Source organism: Zootermopsis nevadensis, unplaced genomic scaffold (genome assembly GCF_977971745.1).
Source record: "Zootermopsis nevadensis isolate Lab colony 2312 unplaced genomic scaffold, Znev_1.0 Znev_ptg000011l, whole genome shotgun sequence".
Taxonomy (NCBI): domain Eukaryota; kingdom Metazoa; phylum Arthropoda; class Insecta; order Blattodea; family Termopsidae; genus Zootermopsis; species Zootermopsis nevadensis.
The window spans coordinates 3,904,420-3,931,135 of record NW_028259143.1 but is presented as its reverse complement, the minus strand read 5'-3'; the positions used below and the strand labels follow the sequence as shown (position 1 = coordinate 3,931,135).

General features: G+C 37.7%; 3 protein-coding genes across 12 annotated transcripts in view; 2 read left to right on the top strand and 1 right to left on the bottom strand.

Annotated features, from left to right (window-relative positions):
• ex (FERM domain containing expanded) overlaps positions 1–7,636 on the top strand; it is an 80,843-nt gene extending 73,207 nt beyond the window's left edge. For both annotated transcript variants that reach the window (XM_087347100.1, XM_087347101.1), the window contains 2 exons: positions 66–2,617; positions 3,239–7,636. In XM_087347100.1, the coding sequence (XP_087203226.1) occupies positions 66–2,617; positions 3,239–3,937 (3,251 nt within the window). In that variant the 3' untranslated portion in view covers positions 3,938–7,636. The remainder of the gene's footprint in view (positions 1–65; positions 2,618–3,238) is intronic.
• Positions 7,637–8,790: 1,154 nt separating this feature from the next.
• On the bottom strand, positions 8,791–14,608 carry LOC110831516 (amino acid transporter heavy chain SLC3A1). Of its 4 annotated transcripts, XM_022067597.2 has the most exons (8): positions 14,433–14,608; positions 13,910–14,160; positions 13,224–13,373; positions 12,464–12,630; positions 11,843–12,091; positions 10,452–11,399; positions 9,867–10,108; positions 8,791–9,627 (listed from the first exon to the last, which is right to left on the bottom strand). In XM_022067597.2, exons 2-8 carry the CDS (start codon positions 14,109–14,111, stop codon positions 9,402–9,404), a joined length of 2,184 nt encoding a protein of 727 aa, XP_021923289.1. In that variant the 5' UTR covers positions 14,112–14,160; positions 14,433–14,608; the 3' UTR covers positions 8,791–9,401. The 4 variants fall into 4 exon arrangements, with proteins under 4 accessions (XP_021923289.1, XP_021923288.1, XP_021923290.1 ...); XM_022067596.2 differs by having other exon boundaries at positions 13,910–14,608; XM_022067598.2 differs by lacking the exon at positions 13,910–14,160.
• A 1,052-nt stretch (positions 14,609–15,660) lies between these two features.
• numb (NUMB endocytic adaptor protein) overlaps positions 15,661–26,716 on the top strand; it is a 50,234-nt gene continuing 39,178 nt past the window's right edge. For 3 of the 6 annotated variants that reach the window (XM_087347106.1, XM_087347105.1, XM_087347107.1), the window contains exons 1-2: positions 15,661–15,841; positions 19,330–19,383. The gene's annotated coding sequence lies outside the window, so the exon portion shown is untranslated. Of the gene's footprint in view, positions 15,842–19,329; positions 19,384–24,387; positions 24,682–26,716 lie in introns of those variants that run through there. The other 3 variants (XM_087347111.1, XM_087347110.1, XM_087347104.1) reach the window with 2 other exon arrangements.

Genomic DNA, 26,716 nt, shown 5'->3' with positions numbered 1-26,716 from the left:
ATACTATTTCAGATAATTTTTAATGTGTTCTGTATTGTGGTTAGAGCATGTTGTAATTGAATCAGGTGTTGGCGATGTGGAAAGTGCAACCCCGCCATTAGTGACTGGAATCACGGCACAAAAGCAGTCTCCAAGTGGAAGCACCGGTGTAGGTGGGGCAGCAACGCCAGCGACTACCGACGGTAGTCAGTGTTCCAGCTCATGTTCTACTGTTGTGGTTGCTGGTGCCACACTTGCTATTAGTAGTAGTGGTGGTGGTGGTGTCACAAGTAACGGCTCTGTAGATGTGAGACGTCGTACCAGCACCAGTAGTAGTCTTGAACTCGGTTACAGCCACACTGCACAGAACTCCGCAGTATCTGATTCGGCAAGCACCTGCCCAGAACTAGAACTGGATTATTCTGTGCAGAGTGCACACACAAGCAGTGGCATTTACACCCTTCGTAGCAGCTGTGGCACTACCGCGGACACTGTAGAAACCAATGCCTGCTCATCCGAGACAAGCGGTGTCTATGCTGTGTGCAGTACAAATAGTATATCCAATACCTCGGACAGTTGTCACTACACAGGAGGTGCTTATTCAGTCACGGGAACTTCACTAGACTCTAGTACTAGAGTAAGGGCAAGGAGTGATAGCATTGCGGGTTCTGTGGTCAGTGGGTCAGGAAGTTTCCGAGGCGACGGAAGCGATCCTTCAGAAGCAGGTCCAAGAAGTCCACTCACTGCTGAAGAGCTGTCAGACTTAATAGTTGGGAGAGGCAGTGGTAGTGCTAGTGGTCATACAAGTGGAGTGTATCCATTAAGAGCTACTGTAAGTGCCACGCTGGATTCTGATAGTGACTATGTAACGCTTCCACCTCCTCCTATTCCGCCCCCACGAACAGATAGTGATCAGAACTACTTACTTTTGGACACAGCTTCTGTGAAAACTGCTTGCACAGTTACAACCGCTGCTTTGGTATCGTCCGCACTCAGCATTGAAGATGAAGTAGAAGATGTGATCTCTCCACCTCCACCACCCCCATACACTCCACAACCTCTTTCCCAACAGAATTTACTTTCCCAACAGAAATCACTGGAACATATGCACTCTCAAAACTTGCATATTCTGCCTCAAGCAGAGCAGCCACTACTCTTACATCAAGCTATTTTGGCACAGCAGCAGCAGGAGTTGTTGAATCAGTCTGCACACCACGTTCTAGCTCAGCAGTCTGCGTGCCTACTAACACCTTCTCATCACCAGTCATCTTTGATGAACCTCTCACTGCCTGTAGAAGAAGCCAATGCTCGGTTCATCACCACCAAACCTCACATCAACATTTTAACGGCACATACAAGCCTCGTAACATCCACGGCCGCACCGAGTTTTGCAGCGCCCACATTAGCATATCAGGTTACCAGCAATGGAAATATGGCAGCAGCAGATAGTCAGCAGTTGCGATTATATCCACCAGGGGATACCAGAACACATCCTCCTACTCATGTGAAAAGTGTTGGAAGTCTTCATGGGGTTCATGTTGTGCCCCAACACCAAGCTGACAGTGGATCATCATTTGTGAGTTACTCTGGCCGGCCAGACCCAGGCGCAAAGATGAAACCACGTCCTGTACAGACATTGGTACCAGTCATTGGGAAGAACAACTATCTAGATGTCCATGCATCTAGAACTAATGCTAGTGCACAATCAACAGCTGCATTCCTACGGTCTACAGTTGCTATGTCACCAAATCCACCGCCACCGCCGCCACCACCACCGCCACCGCCACCACCATCATCATATCAGTATCACCAACGCCAGTTCTCACCACCACCTCCACCACCAGTTATTCGCCCACGACAGCCACCTCCCCCTCCTCCAGCCGCCTCCAGTCAGCCAAGTCTAGCGACTGTGTACACCAGTCAAGTGACAAGAAGTCAGATTGAGCAGTTCCAGCAACAGATGTACTCTGACGTTGACTATGTCATCTACCCAATGAAGGATCCAGCCATCAGTAAGCAGGAATACATGGATGCAAAACAGGGCTCTCTTATTGCACATGCTGCTGCCATGCGCTACCCTTGTCAACAGTTGGCATATCCGCCGCCTCCGTATCCTTCGTATTGTGCTGGACCCAAGAGCCACTTCATGTATCGCAGTACTCCTAATGTAGCAGTTGCCAGTGGGTATCTGCCTGTTCCATTTGGAAATTCTAGTATGCAGTCTGCCTCTGCTTCTCCAATTAAGTATGCATCCAATCAGAATTTGTCATCAGTGGAACCATTAACTGGATATGCAAGTTTTTCACCTTCATCCTATCTTTCTGCTAGTCACTACTCCTCCCCTGCTTCCCCCCTGTACTCTGCTGGCACGTTATATGCGTCATCATCGAGGAGCCTGCGATATGAACCCGCAGTCCCGCCCTTGTCTTCCAGTGCTGCTGATCTGCTTCACTTAAGTGTGTCAAAGCTTCTCCCTTCTACGTCAAATCCCCCGCTTGGTGGATTTGGAAGAGCGCAGTCTGATGACAACATCCTTAACTCATATGAGAAGCCTAATAATAATGGGCAGTCCTTGTTGGAAAGACCCAAATACCGACGATTACCACCACCGCCACCTCCGCCGCCATACGATCAACAGGTAATCTTAACTACAATGCATATACAAAAATGATGTAACTTTCTGTTTTCCTTACATTGGAATTATAACAACAAATTTTATGATAATTCTGTATTGTGTGTCAAACTAGCTAAAGTTTTATAAAAGAAAATGTTTGAAACTTAAGATTCTGATATACTGTATAATGCAATTCAGTTTAATATAACATTATGAACATTTTGCAAGATATATTGATGAAAAAGTATAAGAATTACACAAGAAAGTTTATATTGCATATCTTTCCTTGGTTTTCTATAAACCTGATTCATTTTTTAAATAGATGGTAATATTAATTCTCTACACCCAGGATAATTGTTAATTAGAAATACCCAACATATACATTTCCTTTTTCCACTGAATACTCGTGTGCTTTTGAAGATTTCTGTCTTCTGGGTTGTTGCGCTGTGTAGTCTGGTCGATATTAACCAACGTTTCAGAAGTCATACTGCCTCCGTCATCAGGGCAATGAAATGTTGGTTAACATCGACCAGACTATACAGCGCAACAACCCAGAAGACAGAAATCTTCATACTCACCGCTGTGAAAACCTCAAATCTTACATCGTGTACTTTTGTCTTTAACAACCAACATGGTACTCCACAGGTGACTGAGAAAATCTCAACAAAACTTGAGCCTGCAATGTCTTTGGTATCTCCAAAGGTGCCTGCAGGTAATGATGATGGCGAAGGCATGCTGGATATACGGACGCTGAGAGAGAAGAGCAAAAATCTGGATTTGCCTCTCATATCTGCTCTCTGCAATGATCGTTCTCTTCTCAAACAGACAAATGCATTCGTTATGCCTCGACATCCTGGACCTGGAGGAAAACAAGGAAGAGGAGGACGACGATGCGAAAGACCTGTGTCGTGGCATGTTGAGACTGGATCCAGAGTTGGTTTATTGAGCCTGGAGGGGAAAACATCAGTTTCAGTTTCAGATAATACAGCAAATGTAGATAACAATAGTGGAACTAGTAAGCCACAGAGAACTACACTTTTGCCTTCCTTGTTGGCACACAAATCATTATCTTCATCAGGAAACAAACACTCTTCATATAGTAGCAGTAAACACAAGTATCCTGTGTCAGGTTTGTCTACCACTCAGATATCAAAGCCTCAGAGAAAAGTTTCTACAAGTACGCACATACATCCATCTCATCACCAGGACGTAATGAAAATGACACATGCCAACATAAACAGTTCCGCAACAGCGAAAAGTGGCCAGTCTGTGGTTAGCGTTAACAAATTAGGAGTGAGCACTAGCACGAACAAGCAACGGCATCGAGATGTCATCATACCGTGACAGAATTCTGTTCGCATGCCTGTGCCATATTATCACATAAATGCATATACAGCTCATTTGGAACACGTGGCTTGACCTTTTGAGGCGTAGATGCCTGTGAACAATGGTTTCATGCATTTCAGGCATCATGTCATTCCACGTGTACCATAATCGCGTAGTAGAGTTTTATAAAAATTGCTTGCTAGATTAACTGTTTATATTTTAAAAAGCTAGTGACGTGGAATTTGAAATTGGCAAAGATTTTTCAGTCTTCTTCATGTGTTATCTCATGGTAGCTTCATACAATATAGATAACACGAGCATTGCGCGCGTCATGGTCAGAGTTTTGAGATCTGATCCGTTCCGCGCTGTCGTGGGCAGTTGTGTGTGTTCGGTTAAATCATGTGAACAGTTACTAAAAAATATGATTGTGAATGGTGACAGTTTACAGATTTGCACATTTTTTGAGGCTATTATGGTACTAATTTAGCTCAGTTTGCATTTAATGCACTTTGACTCTTTGTTTTAAGTTTGATATCACTTTTATAACAAACCAATTAAGGGTTAACTAACTGTAGGATATGATTATATATAAATAAACATGACAGCAGTGTCATAATATGAAGCTTGACTGTAAACATATTATATAAAAGTATTACCAGTGAATATTAATAATTAAATAACACAGTTTTAAATATGCACTGTTTTGCTAATAGTTCCATGATTCTGTAATTTGAGAAATAATATTAGAAACATGCGACTGTTTGGTGCGTAGTTTAAATCAAGATGGTGTATGTCAAATTATCAGTAAAACATTCGGTAACGTCCAAAAAACTTTTGGTTTAGAAGGTAAATGATATCTTGCAAATAAAATTATAATTTCACAATAGAATAAATTGCATTATTAAGACATACATTGTCAGAAACAATAATAATGCATAAAATCGCAACAAAAGGATCTGTGAAATATGACGAGAACTGTGTTTTTAAAGAAAGGGATACCAAAAGGCTGAAAGCAGCACAAATGAAGTTTCTGTGATCTTTACTGGGAATTAAAGACTGGATCATGAATGAAAAACACACACAAATAATTTTTTAAAATGTCAGTGAAACTGAAAACTGCCAGTCAAATTGACTACTCTGCGGACACTGAGCACAGACAAACAGAATTACGAAGTAGGCGCTGGAATACAAACTGCTGGGGCAAACGTGCATTGAGAGAAATACCTAATGTTTTCTGGGTGAAAATAGGATGACTCTGGAAAAATCTCAGTAGCCCCGAATCGCTACACATCTTCCATGGCCAAAATTAGAATTGCATGGGTTAGGTGTATGAAGTGGTATGGTAGTGTTACTTCAGTGAGGCCACTGTACAGCCTTAGTTGTTATTTTGGAGACTGATATTTTAATTAACGACTTTTAAAATTACTTCATTCGATATTTTACTGCAACAGAATGTGTGTGTTAGCTTCACTTCAGTAATATCCAGAAATGGTTTAGAACAGTTTTTCTGATGAGATATCAAAAGACGGAATTAAGTTCGTGGGATTATTTTAATGTCCAAAATGGTATAAAAATAACGTCCTCCATAGTTATGAAAGAATAACACAAAGTTATAAAATGTTATATAACATTAAAATAATACAAGTATAAAAATTTTTGTTTTGTAGCTCATAATTATGTGTTACAGTAGTCGTCTGGAAATGTATTTATTAAATTGTAGGAATTCCATTCGATAATACGTTCTTAAGATTAATTTAAAATGTAATATTAAAATTCCCAGTTACTTTCTCAGGCGCAGTCTTTGTGTTCCTTTGTTGCAGGCATATTAGGTACAGTAACCCACCGACATATCCAGCTGCCATTTATTAAAAGATATGTTATATATATATTTTCTTAGTAGAAGAATATTCTGCTGAATGTAAACTATTAGAACAATATGTGAAATATTTTGTCAGATTTATTTCTTAGTAAAGGCAAAATAATAGGAGATATAGAAAATTCTGTAAGGCAGTCTGCAAGTAATACTCTGAAACTTTATTATGGCACTATGTATATTAAACGAGAGTCACGCGTATATTTATTGTTTATTTGAATCTTGGAACTTTTCGGCCAGACCGCAAATGGTCTTCTTTTACTGTACCTGTAAAAAGAAGATCCCGTTCCAGACTTCCTTTTCAAGAACTGTTGGGAATTTATTTCTGAGTGACCCTGTTATTTTCTAAGGACCACATTATAACGTAATCATTCTCAGGGGGTGGATTAGCCTTTAAGGCACTATGGTGCTCACATACAGGCTGAAGTTTTGTGTAGTGTAAACACCTGGTGTATAAATTATGAAGTTAAAATACTGAATACGGTATCACAGAAGTAAATTTTTTAAACTGAAATCAAAAAAATATTTAAATTATTATTTATTGGATGTCACCTTAAAGAAACAAAAGAATGGTGTGTGACATTTTTGTAACTGGTATTTTGAGGGGGGAGAGGGGTGATTTAGGAAGTTGACAACTGCAGATACAGCCCTATCAGGTAGTAACTATTCATGCTGTTAGTATATGAGTAAATTTTATGCCAGCTAAGTGTTGTTATTTAGTAGAGTTTGAGTCGGAATTTCTTATATATCCTGGATACTATAATAGACAAAATAAATATATAATACAAATTTTGTATATAGAAGATAGAAGTATCAGAATTTATATGAACGAAATTTTGGCTCTTGATTTATTTCCATCATTTGTGCTGCTGATTTTGATATCGTATTAGTAAGCACTAGTTGCCTTTGTAGTACAGAAATCTGTCGGCATGCTTACATTTTTTATAATTGCTAAATGAATCAAAGATTGAATCCGAGGTACTTAGTTATAATTAGCACTCTTAGCTGTTTTAAACCCTTATGTGCCAATTAATGGAAACGCCATATGTTGAGACACTATTTGTATATTAATGACCCTCATTTATTAAATGCCTCAACTTTTATCTGAACTAACATGATCTGTTAAACCTGAAGCTTTGCAAGCTTCTGATTCTCAGGGTGCCATTTTCTGTTTCCCATAATCTTGGTTTAGAATATATAATGTAGTGTCAAATATGTATGTAAATCTTGTTTTTTTATGTTTTGTGTTATTTTTCCCCATTGTAAGAAATATCAATTGCTCAACTTTATATTTTTAATCGTAATTTTGCCGCTATACAGTTTTATCCATACAGACAATTAATGTGAAATAAGCTAGGTGTTAGTGCGTACTTAATTTTGTATGACGGTATGATATATCTGATCTGTTTCTGTTTTAAGAGGCATTAAGAAATGATTGTTAGTTATGTACCTTCCTATATAAAGTGTTCAGTTACTTATAAAAGATAAATTTCTTGTTGTCACAGCCTTGTAAAAATAACTATTAAACATCCCAAATTTTGTATCAACTATTTGATTTTGCGAGCACTTGGACCAAAAGAACTGTTATACAATATGATATTTATGAGAAAATATTAACTTTTTTTATCTTTTGATGCAGATTAATTACTGATACTTTGTGTTCACTAGTGCATGTCCAGTGTCTTAGTTATGTAATCATGTTTTTAATATTTCTTTTGTTATAATGTGTCTAAATGGGTCTAAGTGGAACAAGTTGCATGTGTAAGATACCTGTCATCTCACTGTACATACATTACCACATTCAACATTATTATCTACTTATTAAAAATATTTTAAAGAAGTGATTTTCTGTCTATATGAATGTTTCTTACAGGAATGTATGTAAAAATGTCAGAATTTTCAGTGGTCTCATAGAAGATTTTGCCTTCTAATGCAAACCGCTGATGGAAAGGTCTTCTTCGATGATGCACCATATAGTCTGGTGTAAGTTACCAGCGTTTCAGAGGCACTTCTTGATGGAGGCAGTATTATCTACACCAGTGGCCCCCAAACTTTTTGTGCCTATGGGCACATTTGAGAGTTTATGAGATCGTGGCGGGCACCAACCAATTAACAAAGCCATATTTTATTTTCTCTGGACAAATAAGATATAGGCACCAAATAATACGCAAAACAACACGACGTTTAATGATACGAGAAACCACGCGATCAAAAATACGTACTTTTATAAGTACAATTATTATTATTCAAGTGGGAAGTTAGTGTGATGTTTGGCACTGCATTTCATCGGCCAGTTTTTAAAATTTGGGAGTGTAGGATGATGTTGCTGCTCGCAAACAATCGTCAAGTCGAGATATGCGCTTTGATTTTATACTGTTCATGGTTGAACGGCCTTCATTATTCAGCATAACCTCTTTCTGTATCAACGCGGGCACCCAAAAGAAGCCTTGGCGGGTGCTTTGGCGCCTGTGAGCACCGCGTTGGGGACCACTGATCTACACCATCACTAGACCCTGTGCTGTGTCCCAAAGTTCAAGAGCGGATATTGGCCAAAATTTCCATCTGATGAATAGTATCTAAAATTTGGTTTTATGGCATAATAGCAATTCATGAATATCATATGGGTGTCTATAATTTAAACTCATTATCTCAAGCTGAGCATCTTTGAGTCCTCTCTGTAATTCAATTCTGAGAGCTATGTAGCCTATATAGATCATTTACTTACATAGAAATTCTCCTGATGATGGAGGCAGTATATTTATTTGAAATACTGGTAACATAGCTTTCTTTCACTTGATGCAGTATTCACATTTAATATTAATATAGTATAAAATTTACATATTTTAATTACGTAATTCTGAATGTAAATAAGGAAGACTAAGCAGGTTTATGAAAGTGCAGTAAACCCTCGGTATCTGTCGTTAATTGGTTTGTTATAATGACAAGTTTGTTCCAGGGAAATCATATAATTGAGCACCATATTTTGGGTAAATGAACATTTATACTAGTTCAGTAACAATTTATTAAGTAGATACATATTTTATATATATATATATATGCATAGAATTAAATGTTAAAAAAGTGTTTAATATTTTAATAATTTTATTACAGAAATTTTAAGTGCAGAATTTGAGGGCTGTGAATAATTCCATCTTTTTGAAAAAAGAATCTAAAGTTGGTTGGATTCTAACTTTCTTCATTTCAACAAGGACTTCCTTGTATCAGCGAAGATTAGCTTCCACATTTGTAATGACGTCCCATTTTCGAGCTTAATAATCATAAATTTTCAGTTTCATGTCTAAAGTTTGGGCTGCTCTTGGCCTCGTAGCTTTCTTCATTGGCTGTGCAAACATGCCCTTTGATTTTAGCATAAAAATAAATACATAAGGAAACAGTCATCAATATACTACTGGCATCTGAAACAGTCGAAGTGCTGTTGGCAGAAATGCTTGTGGAGTGATATTTACTAATACCAGTGAATTGAAAACAACTGGAGGATGGACAGATAAAATGAAATAATTTATGGATTTATTGTAAATGATCCACAGCAAATGAAGAACAGCTTCAAATAAACTGTATGTATGCAAATGCAAGCAATGCAATGCAATCCTACTTATCTAACTTTATAATTATGAACTCTCCAGCAGACAATGTCAGAGCATGGAAAGTCAAGTAGCGTCCAACTCTCCCTTGCAGATCAGCCACAACTTCACCTCCATAATAAATAGAAGAGAGATCCTTTGTTTGCGTTTGACTGCCGAAGTTACTCACAACCACATATGAATGGCGGCGAGGGTAGGAACGTTCGACAGTCACGATGTTGTTATCCACTGTTCTAGAAACAATATGTAAGAAATATTTTGAAATATTGCGGTAAGTTTTAAAAGTAGCAAGCAATGGTTATAATTTCTGTGACGAGTATACTAATAAGACTGATGTTCTTGTAAAACTGGGTCTTTGATTTCTATATTTGTGTATATTTTTTTATATATATCATATATAAAATTATCCTGACTCGTGTATGTCATTAGGTGCACACTGATTTGAAAAGTAATGTGGATTATGTGAGCATACCTGATTTCATAGTTCGGTAATTTTTCATTATCTTTATAAACTCCATCCATATAAATGGATGGTGTATCTTCTCGGAGTTTGGAAATTGTCTGTACAATTGTTTCGTGCCCAGCTGCAACATTTGATGAGACGCTAGATAAAGGAAGCCACGGCAAAATATGTGGTAGAGTGAATCGAAGTTCTGGATGCTGGGCCGGCCATTGCAATGGTGACAAGTGATGAATATGCTTTAGGTCATTCATCTACAATAGATGAACAGTTAATATTAATATTTCCAGCACCAAATTTTCCGATAAACAAAGCATTATATTAGGAATAAAAGCTTTGGTGGAATGATACTGACGGAAAAACTGAAGAACCACAGATTCCAGGTCAACCTGCTATCCAGTAGGTACTGGAGGGCAATACCCCATATGTTTTCATGGTGTGCTTAATAAGTACCAGGGAAGACTTTACCCACAATTTTGACTAAGTATGTAAGATACTTGCCATAAAAATAATTTTATACTACCAAAATTTGTGAGCATTAAAAGATTTTCTGTTATTAAATAAAATCATCTTAGCTAAGTGAACATAACAGATTACCTCTCCCTCTGGATCTTTCAGCTCTTCAAGACCTACTTCATCCCCATAGAAAATGGATGGTGTGCCAGGAAGTATCATTTCAAGTGCAACTGCGGCAAGACTAGCATTTGCAGTGGGTAACTGCGATGCTAGTCGCTTCGTACCGATGCTACCCATATGCCAGTGAATCCACGGATAGCCTGGCTTGCTAAAAAGTATTCCTTTTACCACTTTGTCCACTTGAGTCTTTAAGCCTCGAGTTCCATTACTAACAATATCCAGTCTAACATCGATGAGATCTATATTTTGTAGAACTGCTTCAACTTTTCTGGAATCATCTTCAGGGTCTAGTGCATTTATAACATCCATACTACACATTACAATCTTCTCATGACCAAATCCTTTGTTAAAACTTTTAGTAATTCTTCTCCATTCTTGCATCAGTGATGCAAAGTTGGGCTCAGATACTAAACACTCCAAACCTTTTAAATAAATCCCATCTACTCCATTTGTTAACCAAAAGCTTATTGCATTAGTAACAATATTATCGTTGTGGATTTGCTTTGTGTTTATTCTGTTTGATGCTTCTACATTTATGTTCCTCCCCGTTTTATCTTCAGTCGTTGAATCCGTGTGAACAGGCCAACTGGTTTCTTTAACAGAAACGTCTGTTTCTGCCGGCACTTCCTTCTCAGTTAAGCGCAGTTGTTCTATAAATGGACTCAATGGAAAATCTAGCACAACAGAAATGTTATGTTTGTGCAACGTGTTTATAGCAAAATTAAAATCTTTCATATTTCCAAGGACAGGTGAAATCTCTGTCAAATTCTGAACGTCTTCATAACCCTCAGGATAATAATCTGCATGAAATATTGAGTTCAATCGCACAACTTTAACTCCCAAGGAAGTAAAATAAAATGCCTGTTTACCAAGGCCTCGGAGATCACCAATCCCATCTGAATTATCATCCTGAAATAAATTACAATTATCAGTAGCATAGCGACATAGACAAGAACTGGATTTTATAACCTTAATCCTTATCTAGACTCTGGAGCCTAAGTTTCAAAAGAAAATTAAAATTGTACTGGTTTCTAGCAGCAGGATAAAACTAAGTTCATGAAACTCCATCTGTTAGTTTAAAAATTATTTTACACGGAGAAGAGGGCGCAAAAACATGAGCGAGATGATTCTGTGTTATATTTTATTCTCGTATTTTTCAATTTCACTTCGTTCCTGAGAGTGAAATTATGCATTTGTGCAAATTAGACTTTGGATATCCTTAGTCAGTGAATATCGTAGCAGAAAGTTTGTTCAAAATTTATGATTTTCATATCAATAACTTGTGAGACTTAGCAGTCATAAACACCAGAATTCACATTTGGCACGTAAGTCAGTTACACATTTTATTTTACCTTGAAAGATGCAGGAAATACTTCATAAAATATAGTCCCTTGCCACCAAGCATGGTGCGGCTTGCAGTCTGTTGGAAGACGAGCTATTAATGTGATAACGATGCACACACATGCCATCAGCAGAGAAACAGCACTCCAGAAGCTGAATTTACGAATCAATGGCCAATTCCAGCTCATAAAGCAGAAGTCATCTGGCGATTTACGAACTGCAAGTTGCAGTCCTGTTAGAGGAGGCTTACCTCCGTTTTCCTAAAAATAAAGTTGGCATGATTTTCATTAAAAAATGTTAGTTGCTTTGCATGTATCTTACATAACTGGACTAGTGTCTGCTTTTGAGGTTATGGACCAATGTCACATTATTTTTGAGGTAATACGCTGAACATTTCAACAGTGAAAACTTTTTAAAAGATTTGTTGGGTTATGTTTCAGTTCTGAATGACCAGTAGTTTTAAAAGTTAACAATAATGCATGATATTCGTGAACTGACAGTTTCATAAAACATGAACCATTAAATGTCATAATGAGGAATTAATGATTCATGGGGAGGAAGCAACAAGAAACTAAAAATGTATTTATGGTTTACTTGTTAAACAGTTAATGTGTTAGGAAGCGTTTGATTACCTGGCATGCAAATGGGTCTACATCACTAGCTTTGGTTAGATGTTGGTAGTGATGTGAACTGAGCAGCTGTGCGCACACGGTGGGCTCCTGCATGACGGAACTACTTGAGGATGACGATTCCATCACACTCTGGACGCTTCTAGTTGGAATGAATTCCTGTTGTACCTCTAAAATCAAAAGACACTTCAATGTTAAAGGGTACTACAAACTACGTGGCTATATTTGATACTCTTGTGTGAACGATTCTTTATGTATCTCCTGGACTAAACTTTTGTTTAAAAGGGTCTCTCAGAATTATGATACTTGGCAGGGGCGAAAGATTTCATTATAAAATAACTGCAGCGGTGGGGATTTGGAGGTTATGTAAGGTTTTGGTCAGAGGAGTATTGTAATAAAAGGAAAGACATCGGAAGAGCAAGACCAGGAGATGGTTCTTTGGGCTGATAAAAAAATGTTTTTCTTGTACTTAAGCACTGTACAATAAAAACAAATTAGGGGTATAGAGGTGAAGATTAATGAATTATAGACCTCAGCTTTTGCCATTGCTTTGGAGAACAAATTTGGTACCAGAGCTAGTCTAAATGAGGTCGTGAAGACAAAATCATGCTCTGGCTAGGAATCAAACCCCAATTGTCTAGCTCACAGCCATGTACTTAACTGATTGCAGTATACAAGTTATTGACTGTAAGAATGTTGTAATGAATGGCAGGAGAAACAAACAAAATTGAGGTAATAGATGGGGTAATCCAGAGGTGTTTACCGTCATTGTGATGAATAATGTTGTGCTCATTAGGGTGCATGTCAGTGGCTGTCAGTCCAACAAAACCAAGTGTAGCATCACAATTCAAACCTGGCAGGCTGGACAGTTCATCAATGCTTGTGGGACTGATCTGTCTCTCATAAGCCATTCCTGCAAAAGAATAATTTTAAAATCTGATAATATTAAGAAGAATATCAGATACGAATGACTTAATATGACATAAAATAAAGGGACTGGGCTCTAACAAGATGTACCTTTCTCAGTAACACATAATTTTTGATAAATTACATTTCATATAATCTTACAACAATTTATATTTAAAACATCTTCATGTATTACAAATAAATCTGTGTGTTAAACAACTGAAGAGTTTTGAAAATAACTACACAGAACTTACTAAACCTAAGGAATTAAATTATGTGTTAATATTTGTTTGGCCACCGTATTCAAAGTAGAATTATATCCTGAAGATACAGGTGATAGATTCCTCTGAAATGCTGGTGACCATCTACAAGACTACACTGTGTCACAGTCCGTGAAACCACTAAGTAGTCCACATTTTCACAGAGCAGGCAATAAGATGCGAATTATCTTATTGGTAGAGTGGAGTGAAGTGCCAAGCGGTGAGAAGAAGAGGCAATAAAATAAATAATATATATATAATGAAATTTAGTATGTACTCTTACCAGTAGATGGAGTTATGGAGAGGGGGTGGTCAAATTCTGCAGGTGGTGATGGGGTGAGAAGTGGACGGGTTGATGCTGCTTCCTCATCTGCCAAAAATTCGCTCATAGGTGTTGAAACAAGTCCTGCTGTTGCATTAAGACTTGGGTAACACACTTCGGGGAGAATTGTTGATATTAAACCATTCTCTGCAAGGTCACTCATGTCTGTTAAATTGTTATGAAGCAAAGCCACAAATATCAGTTGTTAAAATCTGTAAACAAAGTGATTTCGTGTTGCAGGCGTTATCGGTAGCTCTGTTAGTCGACAACAAATTCAGTAAGATTAGAGCTGGGATGAAATATTAAGACGAACTGAGTTATTAACCCCTGTTGATCCCAATTCTGTTGCTCTCTCAAGGAAACCAGTCACACCCAACACAGTGGATTATTACTGTTTTAGTTCAATATTTTCATTGCATTTAAGTCTGCAGTGGTCTGAAAAGGACTTTAAATTTCACAAAATAAGCTGATCTAAATTCGGTACCATTTGACGACGTCTCTTATACACCTGCAGTCACCACACGAACATTGTAGGTGAGGGTCGCTGTTACATTATATTTTCTCAAGATGTGAAATTGATCAGAACTCAACTTGAACCAGACCTATACAGAACAACACTGCTACTATTTATGTCAAATGGAAACATATACGTGTTACGCCAGGCGTCGCTCAATGACGTGTTTTGTGCGCGCGCAAACGCGACGCCAGTTATAGGTCTGTAATGATGTACTTGCTGCCATCTAGGGCTGGCGTCCAACCAGCTTCCTCCGGGGTAAGAAACCACAACGAGGGTCACTCCACCATGTCCTCATGGTATGACGCGTCATCAGGAGTATCTTTACCTTTTACGATTTGGGCTGTGATTTTGAAAAAGAGCCGTATACGCCATTTGACTCCATGGAAGATTAAATTGGTAGCGAAGGTGCTGGGTGAAATTGACGTTATGCCAGGGCCTCGTGTACCTCACACTGTGCTTGTATGTGTCCGAATTGCCATTTCTTCTCATATTGTTGCCGTAGTTTGCCTTATAGATTATCTGAGACTGACAAGAATAAAGAAGGAACAGAAAGTTTTCGATAAAAGTCCGCATACAGCAAACTATAAGTTATAAATGCCTTCCATGAAAATATATTGTTGACAGTAGATTGATTGTGTACTTTTCGCTGATATCATTACATCTTTTAACGTTTATGAGTAATTGGCAATTGTTGGTATCTTGTATTGTCAACATTGACGTACAATGAGTGCCTAACTAGTGGTATTATTTTGGTTCGTATGTTCATATTATGCATATTAGACTTGTTTTTCACCCTCTCTTTCTCTTTTTTTAGTCTTGGTTATCAATTTCGCCCAGGGCCTCGCGATTGGATCTGTCACCATTGCCCAGGACTATTTATAAGACGGGCCTTCTTGCAGTAAAACGGTATTCTAAAATATCAAATTTTACTGGGATCCTGTAATTAGCACCGCAAACCCGATTTTGGGTCGCGACCCAGACGATAAAACCATTGGTCGATTAGATAGTGGAATAAGACCTGCATTTCGACCATATCGTTCGACTCTCAGGGTACAGAAATCGATACCAATGAGGGAGACATCTATACAGAATACAAGATGTGATCTCTCGACATATTAATTTCAGGAATGACACTAGATGGCCAATGCGTGCTAAACGGCACACAAATAGGCACAGCGCATGCGTGGGAGGTGTGTATGTTTTGTATCGAATATCCCATAGAAAATCGGCTATTGTGTGTCGGGGTTAGATATATAAATTTGTCATATTATATCATAGTATTTCTTTAAATTGTGACTACGATAGGATTAAAAATTTCAAATCAATAGACAAGTTTGTTGACGCTGTTTACTAATTTTGGGGCTTGAAATTACCAGGTAAGCTAAAATATGCACAGGTGTACAGAGACTGACATGGACACTTCACCTTGTTCCTTATTAGTTTTTTTTGTTATTTGTATCATTCGATAGATGATATTACACCAGCTGTGCGTTATAGACTATTGTTTACTGTATTTATATCCTGTTTAACTTTTCGTACACTGTTAAATGTTTAATTCTTACGCTGACGTGTATTTTATGCAGTTTTAAAGGTTATGTTAATGAATTCACTATTTACCGATCTGTGTGATTTTATTATTGTAGTATATCAATATCATCCACCATGATGTGTTACGAAACGTGAAGAAACTAGTGTGAAACTAAACGATTTAATTCGAAACATTGTCCTATTTGTAAATGAAGATGAATGTGTTTAATATTTTGCAGTTTTGGAATTTCATCACTTACACCCAGTGAAAGTATTCTTTAGTGAAATAGCATATCCCTAACATACCTCAGTCTCTGAATGTTATTAAGGCAGTCACCCAAATCTGTATACATATTTCTGCAGTTGTACAATTAATATCTTCCTGTCTACATTTTAGTGTTAATGAAGTAATTATATTTTCATGTGAATAGTGTCACTGAACATACTTGTATTGGAGCTTTGGACCACAAAACCCAGTGCGAGGCAGACACAAGTCTGTGTTGAGAACTGAACTTAATAATTGAGTAAATATGTGATTATGTGCTGAAGTAAGGACATCGGTGAATAAGTACTGAATAATCTGGATGTGATGTTGTGTATTACATGCATATTAATACGCATTTAGAATGACAGTAGGATGTCGAATAAGTCATAAAGTTACACAACATACAGTTAAAGGCAAAAGACCTTTACAAAGGTTGGGTCATTTTCAATTTTCTCAAGCAAGGAGTTTCCTGTATTAGTTGCATTAGCATGTGAAAGTCTGTGGGTTGAAACCTGACCTGATTTTGCATTGATGATAGGATAGTACTGCACATTGGGTCATGATTGCTTCATTCCTCATTCCATCCAGTTACAATTTATAATTATTTCAACATCAGTCATTTCCTCAAACTTTTTATGAAACTTATCAGACTTATGGTATATTTCAAGAAACTGTTGCGATCATTTATATATATATAATTTCCCCTCATCCATCAGTAGGATTCATTACAATTTTTTAAAATTTATAAATTAGAATTTGATTTTATTTATATTCCATAGATCTTAAATAGTATAAGCCAAGGACGTGGAACCAGAACAGAATTATAATTGCGTACTTATTATAACTACTTACATAAGTATTTATAGTATTTAATAATTTCCAATTGAAGTAATTTCTTTTATACAGTAGAAGAAGTGAGATAAAAGATAACCTTTTGCTGCTGGTTTAAATAATTTTGTGTCATGATTTTATCTGGACATGGATAAATTAAAACATGATGGATGTAAGAAGAAAATTAAAAATATATGTTGAGGTTTAAATGTAAATATATTGGCCTTTTTAAAGCCTCGTTGTAGATATTGTTTCTATTCAGTAATCTATTCAACTTTATTTTTGGTTTAACTTGTAGATATATAGCATATATTATCATTTTTAATCTTCCACCCACTATAAAAAATCTGAATCACGATATGAAGAAGTTTAATCCAGCACTAAAAGAGTATCTCTTATCTCACTCGTCCATAGAAGAATTTACTTCAACCAAAAATTCTCAGCTGTGGTTAAGCTTCTTTGTGTATTTATTTTTTTCAGTAATACTCTAGTTGATTGTAAATTACTGCCATAACTATGTAATTAATATTTGTATTAATTAATTTGTTCTATGACATATTCTACATTCTTGGCTTAGGCCTACAAAGATCTATGGAGTTTAAATAAATTTTATTCACTTGTAATGAATTTTCCAGTGAGAAGAAACATATCATAAAGTTAACATAAAAGTTCATCTGTCTTCTCGTAAATGGCAGCTGGAATCTTAGTATCTAAATATATTTGTCGCTGTTTATATTTAAATAACGCTCCAGAATTTTAGTTACTTACTTCATACAGTCCAGCTGTCGCATCAGAGCCAAAGACGTGTACTTACACTCTTGCTAATTTGTCGTTTCTGTCTTGTTTTTTTACATAAGTGTCATAAGAGTTGCGCAACAAATATGAAATATTTATTAACCGTGTTCCAAACTTTTCTCAAAGATATAAGTTAGCAAAAGTGGAAAATTAACATTATCGTGTTTAGGTTAGTTCAATGTGGCTGCCAAGGGTCAGTCTGTATTTTTAGCACTACTTTATATGCAAGTTAGCTATTAATAAAACTAGACTTATATGAGTGAGAGCTTTTACACAATTTTCTCATGTGGAGATGATGTTAGTGACCTGAGAATAATATATTTTGCCCCTCTTATGACTATATTTTTGTTATATGGGCCAGTAAAAAGGTTTTATCCCTGGTTGGAATTGAAAGGTATTTCTTCTATCTTCTGTATTTAGACTGTTTCCAGATGCGACATAGACTTTCCATATCCTTTGCCTTCTCGAGGCGTGAGTAAGTTATGTATTTGCACGAACCAAATATTTGTCATTTTTTCATAGGTTGACATAACGTCACTGCCGAGTTCTTTACATTCCTGCTTCGGACGGTCCTGGGTTCAAATCTCGCCCAGAATATCGAAGCTGAGTTTATCGCGATTTTCAGCAAACCTCTAAAACAAATACCGGGATACTACCTTAAATTCCTTTCCAGTTCATTATTCATCCAATCATCTCAGCTCTGTGGTCTGAGCCACTGACAGCGTCCCTTAAACCACCTGAATACGTGTTTTGTGTCTGGAAAAGATGTAAAAAGTAAATGCCATCAAGCCAACGATACCAGAGCCATTATCTGTTCGATTACGGGCAGAGGAACACGACGTGGAGGTCAGAACGGTGCGAATGTGCGCTGCTAAAACAACGGGGAGATCAATACCGGTCCGAATATGAAGTAGGATGCCGTGAGTTGCCTTACCAGTGGGTGCTTTCGTGTGCTCCCACGATCCATAGCGCTGGGATACTTACCCACAAGCGAGGATGTTACCTGGAAAGGGAAAAAAAAATCCATTTTACTGGAAGTCGATAGGCCTAACAAAATTTCCTTCCGTGTACAGCGTGTCCCAAGAAGATGTACACACATTCAGTGGTGGAAATAAAGACATTGTTTTGGTATCATTTTGCGAATAAATTTTAAAAAAAAACCTAATTTAATGACATCGTGTTGTATTACGAGGATCGAAACGGATAGTTTGAACAGAACATGGACATCCTTTTGAGTAGCCTCGAACCGGATTTTCTTTTCATAGCCTTTTAATCATCGCCCTAATGATGGAGGCAGTAAGTACCTCCGAAACGTTGGTAAAATTCTTCTTTCGGACTGTACGGCGCAAGAACAGTTCAGTAATCTGCAAAGTTACATTTTCTTTACATGAAACTGTCTCGCTCATTATGCAGTTTAACATAAAATTGGGCGTTGTTTTGTTGCAGGGATGTCCTGAATCTGTATTTCATCGCAAAGCGACGTCGATTTTAAAGTGATTGGTAAGTGTACAAGTGAACTGATTGCAGATCCTCATATATAGTTAAGAAGCAAATATTTTCATGACAGAAAATGCGTCTTAACGAAATAAGTAAAATCTTTTAATGCACGTAAGTGACTTTTGTTTTAAAAGACCCGACAGTTTTAATGATTTATACAAACACTTCTGCAGCACAAATGAAAATACGTCTTCAGAGTCATGTGGTGTTATGTTTCTTTGATTAAGTCTTGCTGTATCTGTTTTTTGTGATTGATACTGAATGACCATTTATCTATTCGTCTGTTTTCAACAGTTTTGATAATCATTATTTATCTCTTCGGCATTTCTCCATTGCTGTAACATAACGAATCTTAAAAATGATCTTTAACTATTTCCACGTAGCAGATCCTTTGTTGAGAAACTAATCTTCGCGTTGTTGATAAAGAATTTTTCGTCATTTATCGGTACCTATACGGAGTCAAATAAACCCAACTCGCATTTCCAGAGCCCATTTATCTGTGATCCTTTTTAATATTGTCCCCTCCCCCAACTTCATTTTTCTTGTGTGTGGTGTTCAGTAATGTGCGAAAGGCACTCTACATATTCCCCACTGAGGTCACTGTACCGTTGTCATCTTTCTGGCAACGTCCTGATGGGGTCCGGACACTAGTCTCGTGGGGTAGTACGTATCGACTCGCGGAACCTCTGCAGGACGTCTCTGTTAGGGGATCAATGCAGTGGAAACATGATGGAAGTCCTCGACCCAAGAAATTTCGGACAACTCCTTTCGCTGGCATGGTCTTCTGGGACACGGAGGGCGTCGTGATGGTGGAGTGGCTTCCCCAGAGGACAACAGCGCTATTTACCCCGGCGGAAAGACCAGCGGTAGAGAGCATTGGTACTGCAAGACAGTCGACGACCTGCAGAGCGTTGGCCACGAGTCCGTGCGTGAGGCCTTATGAAACTTGGACCTGCTGTAGAAAAACCATTCAAAATTTGGGACTCAATACCGACTTGAGAACCATTAAGAGTAGCAGATGTGGTGTTTGTGTGACAGGGATAATGAGGACAGCATGCATTTTGTATAAAAGAAATTAATTTGAATTAGTATAAGATTCATGATCCTATTTCATCCTGTTCTCTAAGACAGGGCTTCCCAAACTTTTCGAGACCTGAGGCCACATGCGCTGCTCGCGGGCCACAAGGCAGGGACAGTTGTAGCTACTAACATTTCTTCTGAATGACTTTGGCAGTGATGATGTTTGTTTTTGACTTTATCTATCGATTTTTGCAAAGTTAGTAAAAGTCTTGAAAAATCATTGCGTTTTGGAGGATTGAAAAAAAAAGTAAGATGAAATCTTTGTTGGACCTGGTTGAGCGACCTCTTCCCTGTCTGTGATGCCACGCCTTTAAGTCATGAGGCTTGAAAGTTTTACTTAAAAATCTATCGATTTAAATAAAATGTTAATGATTTTAAGTTTCATAATAGTGACTTCTTCTCAACTTATTATTTGAAGGACATCGTTGCGTTTTTAGGGCACAGTTAACCGAAGCAATTTCCGTCTTTTTTCTCAGGCAAACAAAATTTATGTGATCGCACTGTTTAAAGATCCTTGCCGTTGGTCTAATGTTTCACGTAGTGGGAACGTCTTACTGTCAAGAATTATTCAACATATTTGAAAATTTTACTACGTAAAACACCTACCTTTGAATCCAGATACTGTACCATGAAATAATATTTAAGTTTCGACATTAAATGCTATTGATCATTTCTGTTTCACATGACACCAGACTTGTGCCAAATATTAGAACCGATTCTGGACCTCTTTTAGCCCATCGTGTGTTGATTACGCCGTAGAACATCATATCACTCTCATCAACAGTCCATTTTCTATAAAGTCTTTCGTTCAAGTTACATTCCGTCTTAAAATTTTGATTAACTCCTCCTAGGTCTTGGTCGTCGTCTTGATGGAATTTTAATTGGGTGGCTTAATTATAAAATTGTCTCTCCCTTGCTCTGTTTTGATGCGGAAATTGAGTTTAAAGCTAACTATCTAGATACGGACAGACTTAATGATATTTTAAAATTAATTTTAAATCGAACAGCTGTATTTATTTCGAACTAAAAATATTTTCAGCTTTTTATAACTGGTGTTTAGTGCATATGTACAGATTATTAGTAGGCTGTATTTTTGTTTTAAGTCTAGTTATCAACTTCAGTTTTAATCGAAGTTAAGTTAAGTTGTCTCTTGTGATCATTGCAGCTTGATTCAGTGTCTGTTCCTTTCGATACCTACTTTTTTTTTCTATTAAAGTGACTTTCACACGTTCGTAATGGCTTTGATGAATTATGATGGATAATAAAAGCAGAATTTCAAAATGATGCGAGCAAGTTAGTTTTTATGATGTTAAGTCTTAAGGACTCGTCACTGTCACCTACGTTTTTCATAATCAACAGTGACGTTTGCATTGATCACCTTTCCTCGTTCACTGTTTCATATAGCGCGTGAAAGCCCATTGAAAAGTGAAAATCGTTTAATCAGACACATCAAAGGCAGAAACAGGAGAGACACCTTTTTTTTTGTAGTGACAGGACGAAAAGGTCAATCCAGAAAAGGAGGCTGTAAACTGCTTGTAACATACAATTTGTACGGTCGATATAACAGGTTTAAAAGCAGCGAAAGGTGTTTTGGTTAATAAGTGAAATAAATTCTTTAATTATAAATTATTTCGTAAACTTATCCGCCAAAAAGATTGTCCCTGTTCGTCCGTAACATTTTACTTTGTCACGTTTTTTTTATTCCTGGTGATTGACACGAATATTTACGCCTGCATAGTTTTCTCAGTGCAATTCTTAACCAGCTTTCATGGAAAACTTCTCTGTGTGTGTTTTTGTATCGTATTAATAAGATGGTAAAGTTGCGTCATGTTGTGATATATTAAGTATATATTAAATTTTGTCCGTCTAATCACAATAATTCTTATTAAATATTAAAATATTACAATATTACAATAATTAACATTTAAAATATTTAAAATATTAAATGATGTTCTTTATCGAAATATTCGATTTACATTAGACCATCATTTTTCATGTTTCAGTTCCTAAAAGAACCATCCTCAGGTGTATATAATTATATAAAGCTTCAAAACGATAAATAATTCAAATACAATTTTCATACATTATGCTAGCGTACATTTTTATCAGATTTTTACCAGATATCAAATTAACAGCTGAAGTGTTACATTTAATTACAGTCTCTCGTAAGTGTATTTGTCCTTTCTAATGGCGTATTCTTATAAGTCTAGTTAAAAAGTACTGGCCTTAAAGCATATTCCGTTAATTTTGCATAAATTTCGTGTTATAATCTTTATTTTCTTATGTAGGTCAAACACTGATTTCGAAATACCCCGTTTGTAAGATTCCTCGCTATAATACGAGTTGCACGAATGCTCAGTGTTTTCCATTTTCCAAACACTGCGCATGAAAATTAGGCAATTTCGGTTTGCATTCCGGTTGTTGTGTAGCGGAACTTCGTGTCCGGAAGTGGGCGTTGACCCACGAGTTGACGAACTTGTTAACAGTCAGAAAAATGTGTAGAAAACATGCAATTGATAAAAAAAATGTTTGGTTGCGAAATTTAATTGTGGGGATGTTTCAGTCATAAACTATCAGAAGCCAAAATTAATATTTGTAAACATAAAAGAGAGTTTCTGATGAGTGAAAAATGTTTCTGACAGTTTTGAATTTTTTCTAGAATAATCAGAACATTTTATTTTAATAATTAATTAATATTGCGCAGTGTAGTCTGGTAGAATTTTACCGACGGTTCAGAGGTGCCTGCTACCTGCATCATCAGGGCGGAAACTTCTACCAGACCACACCGCGCAACATCCCAGAGGACAGGACTGATTTAGACGTCTGCAAGTCCGTAAGTCGACTGCGTCTTCTGCTTTACATACCTTCAATGAGGCGTCTCGTGGTGGCGATGATGTGCTAGAAACTGGAGAAGGGGTGGCTCCATGGCGATGTTAGATCTTCATCACTTCGTGGTTGTTCTTGAAAGTCAGATTTGTGTCGACGGTATTCCGTTATGCGCGAGGTCACACTTCGTATCAGCTGTTGTAATTAATAACATCGCGCGCGTATGAAATCGCCCTGTTTTAGAACGCGACTGAACTAGAAAAGACTTGAGGACGAAGCGACAAGAATGGCGGGCGAATTTACCCCAGATCCCTCAGAGGGTAGCATATCTCCCCTCCTGTGTGAAATCTCCCCTTTCTCACCTTCGTTGAGCCCCAGCTGTCAGGACAGCTGAATGTGTGCATTGTTGTTTAGCGAGGCTTGTCCAGATGTACAGTCGCTTTTTGTTACAAAATCGAACTTCTATGGCTTATCGTTCCATTCTTGTGAAATGTCCGTAATGTAGGACTTTGCATCCGAAATACCCTCGGAGCGCAAACCACATCTTAGACCCAGTAACAAATTTGTCCAATACGGTTTCCTCAAAAGATATTAACCAATTTTCGTTCGTAACCGATGATTTAGAATTTAATTCTCGACCGGAAGAACATGTTTTTTTTTAAAAAAATGTTCTTATGATTTTGTGTGTCTAAATTAATTGATAAGTCCACCCGCATACAGTCTGCTGTTTGATGAACCTCATTTCTCCTCATTTCGTTTGCGCGTGGTCGAAGTTTGACTGTCTCTAAGTCAACATGAATCTTATTAACTCATTATTGCGTGCTGCATGTTTTTAAACCAGATTGGCCTCGAGCTTCCATTTTCTGTTGAAATTTAAGAATCTCTTTTCATTTAAGTCTCCGCTCAGAAACGTTATATTTCGACACGAGTTTCTCCGATGAAGCTGAACGGGCGAGGGTCATACTTTTAGCGACCGCGATTGTCCGAACCGAGTGAACCGTGGGTACTGTGCAGAAAGATACAATGGACGGCGGCGGCGGCCATAACTGGGAGACCTCGGAGTCGGAGGGTTACCCCTTGGTATGCCGTTGAGTGTCAGCAGTGGGCAGAAGCATTCGTTAGTGCACGGATGACGCGGCTAACCGCTCAGACTTCCCTAAATGTTGTTATTTCTTTCCGTATTTGCAATAGCCTGTTTTTCGTGATGCCAGTTTTTCTCGTATCTTAATGAGTGTTCGTGTTAAAGTGTTTTCCTCTGTCGAATCAGTGAATCTCAGTCTTCACGAGTGATATATATGAGTTAAGGTTAAATGCGTCAAAGGAAGTTAAGAAATTTATATTTAAATAAGTTTTTTTATCGGCGAATTACCCGTTTTATGCCTGCGTGATGTATAGGTAATTTATTTTATCTGCAGCTTTTGTGAAGTTATTTTGTGTTTGGTGCCATTGTGTGGAGAAGAAGTTTTCTGAAGTTACAGAAACGAATTTCGCCGTTGTTTGCAGGAACACGTAAACACTCTTTGACTACCCGTAACAGCTTCTTGACGTCATATTTGATTAGCCCGTTAATACGTCAGTGGGACGGACATTTAGTAACAGTAATTTAAAAAGTGGTAGCCCTGTCATATGTCTGCAGGAAGGCAAAGAAATGCTGATGAATGACGCAGTCATAAAATCTTGTTGAGGAATTATGTACGCTCTTCCATCAGTTCGGCTTTGGTACGTAAACTCGTGATACCGCTGTGGACGGCTCACAGTGAAACTCGATTCACCAAATCCTTCCATCTGGTGCTACTTGGAGCCTTGTTCCCACATGAGCTTCATGTCTTCGAGCCAACTCAAAAAAATATATACCTGGAACATGCGATAGCGTGATCATATCACCGCGTTCAGTTCAGAGTTGAAAAACAACGTTGGTTAGGTTATGTCTGCTCTTTTAGACCTTCGAGGGAATTATATTTTTTCATCTTCACAGACGGAACGTCACGCTAGCTGTGTTTACACTGACATGGATGATATTTTTTTCGCTGTGTTAAATTACCTGTTGTTTTGTATGGGTATGAAAAATTTGGACAGTCTCCCGAGGATAGAACCGCGTACCTTTCGAAAGGAGTTCAATTTGCTCGACAGCTCTCACAGCGCAGTTGATTTCGTAGAAAATGTGACATGGCAGCTGGTAATGGCGATAGATACACTCAACACTGAGATGTTGGATTTCTGGTAGCCCGATAAGATTAGTGATTGTCTAGGATCTATGCTTGTAATTCGCCCCGCTCCTTAAGTCGTGTGTGTTATCAGGAGCACGGGTTCCATAAAGGTAAACAGTTAAATGTCGATAACAGTGTTGAACCCGTAACGATTTCAGCGTACTGCATTTTGAAGCTTAGCTAAATTTCAAAATTAATTACGAGGCTCCCATCAAAATTGCCTTTGCTTTGTTAGTGCGAATCCAATTTTCACCTGTTATCTGCATACGTCTAGTTTTCCAAATGTTTAGCTGAGTAAAAAAACAAAACGCTCTGTATTAAATCAGTGTTTGATCTTAATTAGAATAATCTGTAGTGCACTGTTGTGGTACATCATTGGTTCAAGAACTAGAACAATTCTTTTATATAGCTTATAAAGGATGTTCCCACTTTCAGATTTCAGAAGTGGCCTGTATTTAGTTTCGAATTATGTCCTTAAAAATACTGCACTTTAGGGAGCAAATATATTCTATTATCTGTGAGGAATCCAGGCTTTTAATATTGGGCTAAATATCATTCATGAAACAGGATGTGCCATGTGGCAGTATAATTTCTTCTATGGCAGATGGTCTGTTCAGGATTAATGATGGCCTCTTTATTACTCGGTATACCATCAATACGCTTGTGACGTATTCACAAGGAGTTGTATTAGATGCAATGTTGCTAAGAATTATTGCGTGGGACAGGAGGATTTCTGCTCGTGTTTTTTTTTATTATAATAGTCCAGACATCTGGATAGCTGCAGCACTGTCGTATAACATATAGAAGGGGTTTGCCAGGTTTTCTGTGTGGGCCCCTCTAGTGTGCCTGATCAAATGTTGGTAATATGTGCAATTTAGTACACTGTTCACATTTCTTTAATCTACTTGACATATGTTATTTAACTTTGTAGGTTTGAAAGAATAGCCTTATATAAGGCTTCTAAAACGACCAGCTATTATAGTCGGCGCAATAGTTTTTGGCCGGTGGAATTTTCAAGGGTAAGGCTAGGAGCGAGTCTCTTGTGCGATAGTATAATGCTGACTGCACGGAGGAGCTTGTGTGACTGAACGCCCAAACAAAAGAAATACGCCGACCGTGCCACCTCAGGTACACAGAGTAGGCCGGTCCGCCAGCTCCACCGGCCAAAAACTACTACGCCGACTATACACCCTGATGATTCAAGTGTAGTGTTTTCCGAAACT

Bases quoted from the DNA above. Each gene is read 5' to 3' on its own strand.
- LOC110831516 (XM_022067596.2), bottom strand. From the start codon at position 14,111: ATGAGTGACCTTGCAGAGAATGGTTTAATATCAACAATTCTCCCCGAA. The intron at 13,374-13,909 runs GTAAGAGTACAT...ATTCTTTTGCAG, and splicing joins CTCCATAACTCCATCTACTG to GAATGGCTTATGAGAGACAG. The intron at 12,631-13,223 runs GTAAACACCTCT...TTTTGATTTTAG, and splicing joins CATTATTCATCACAATGACG to AGGTACAACAGGAATTCATT.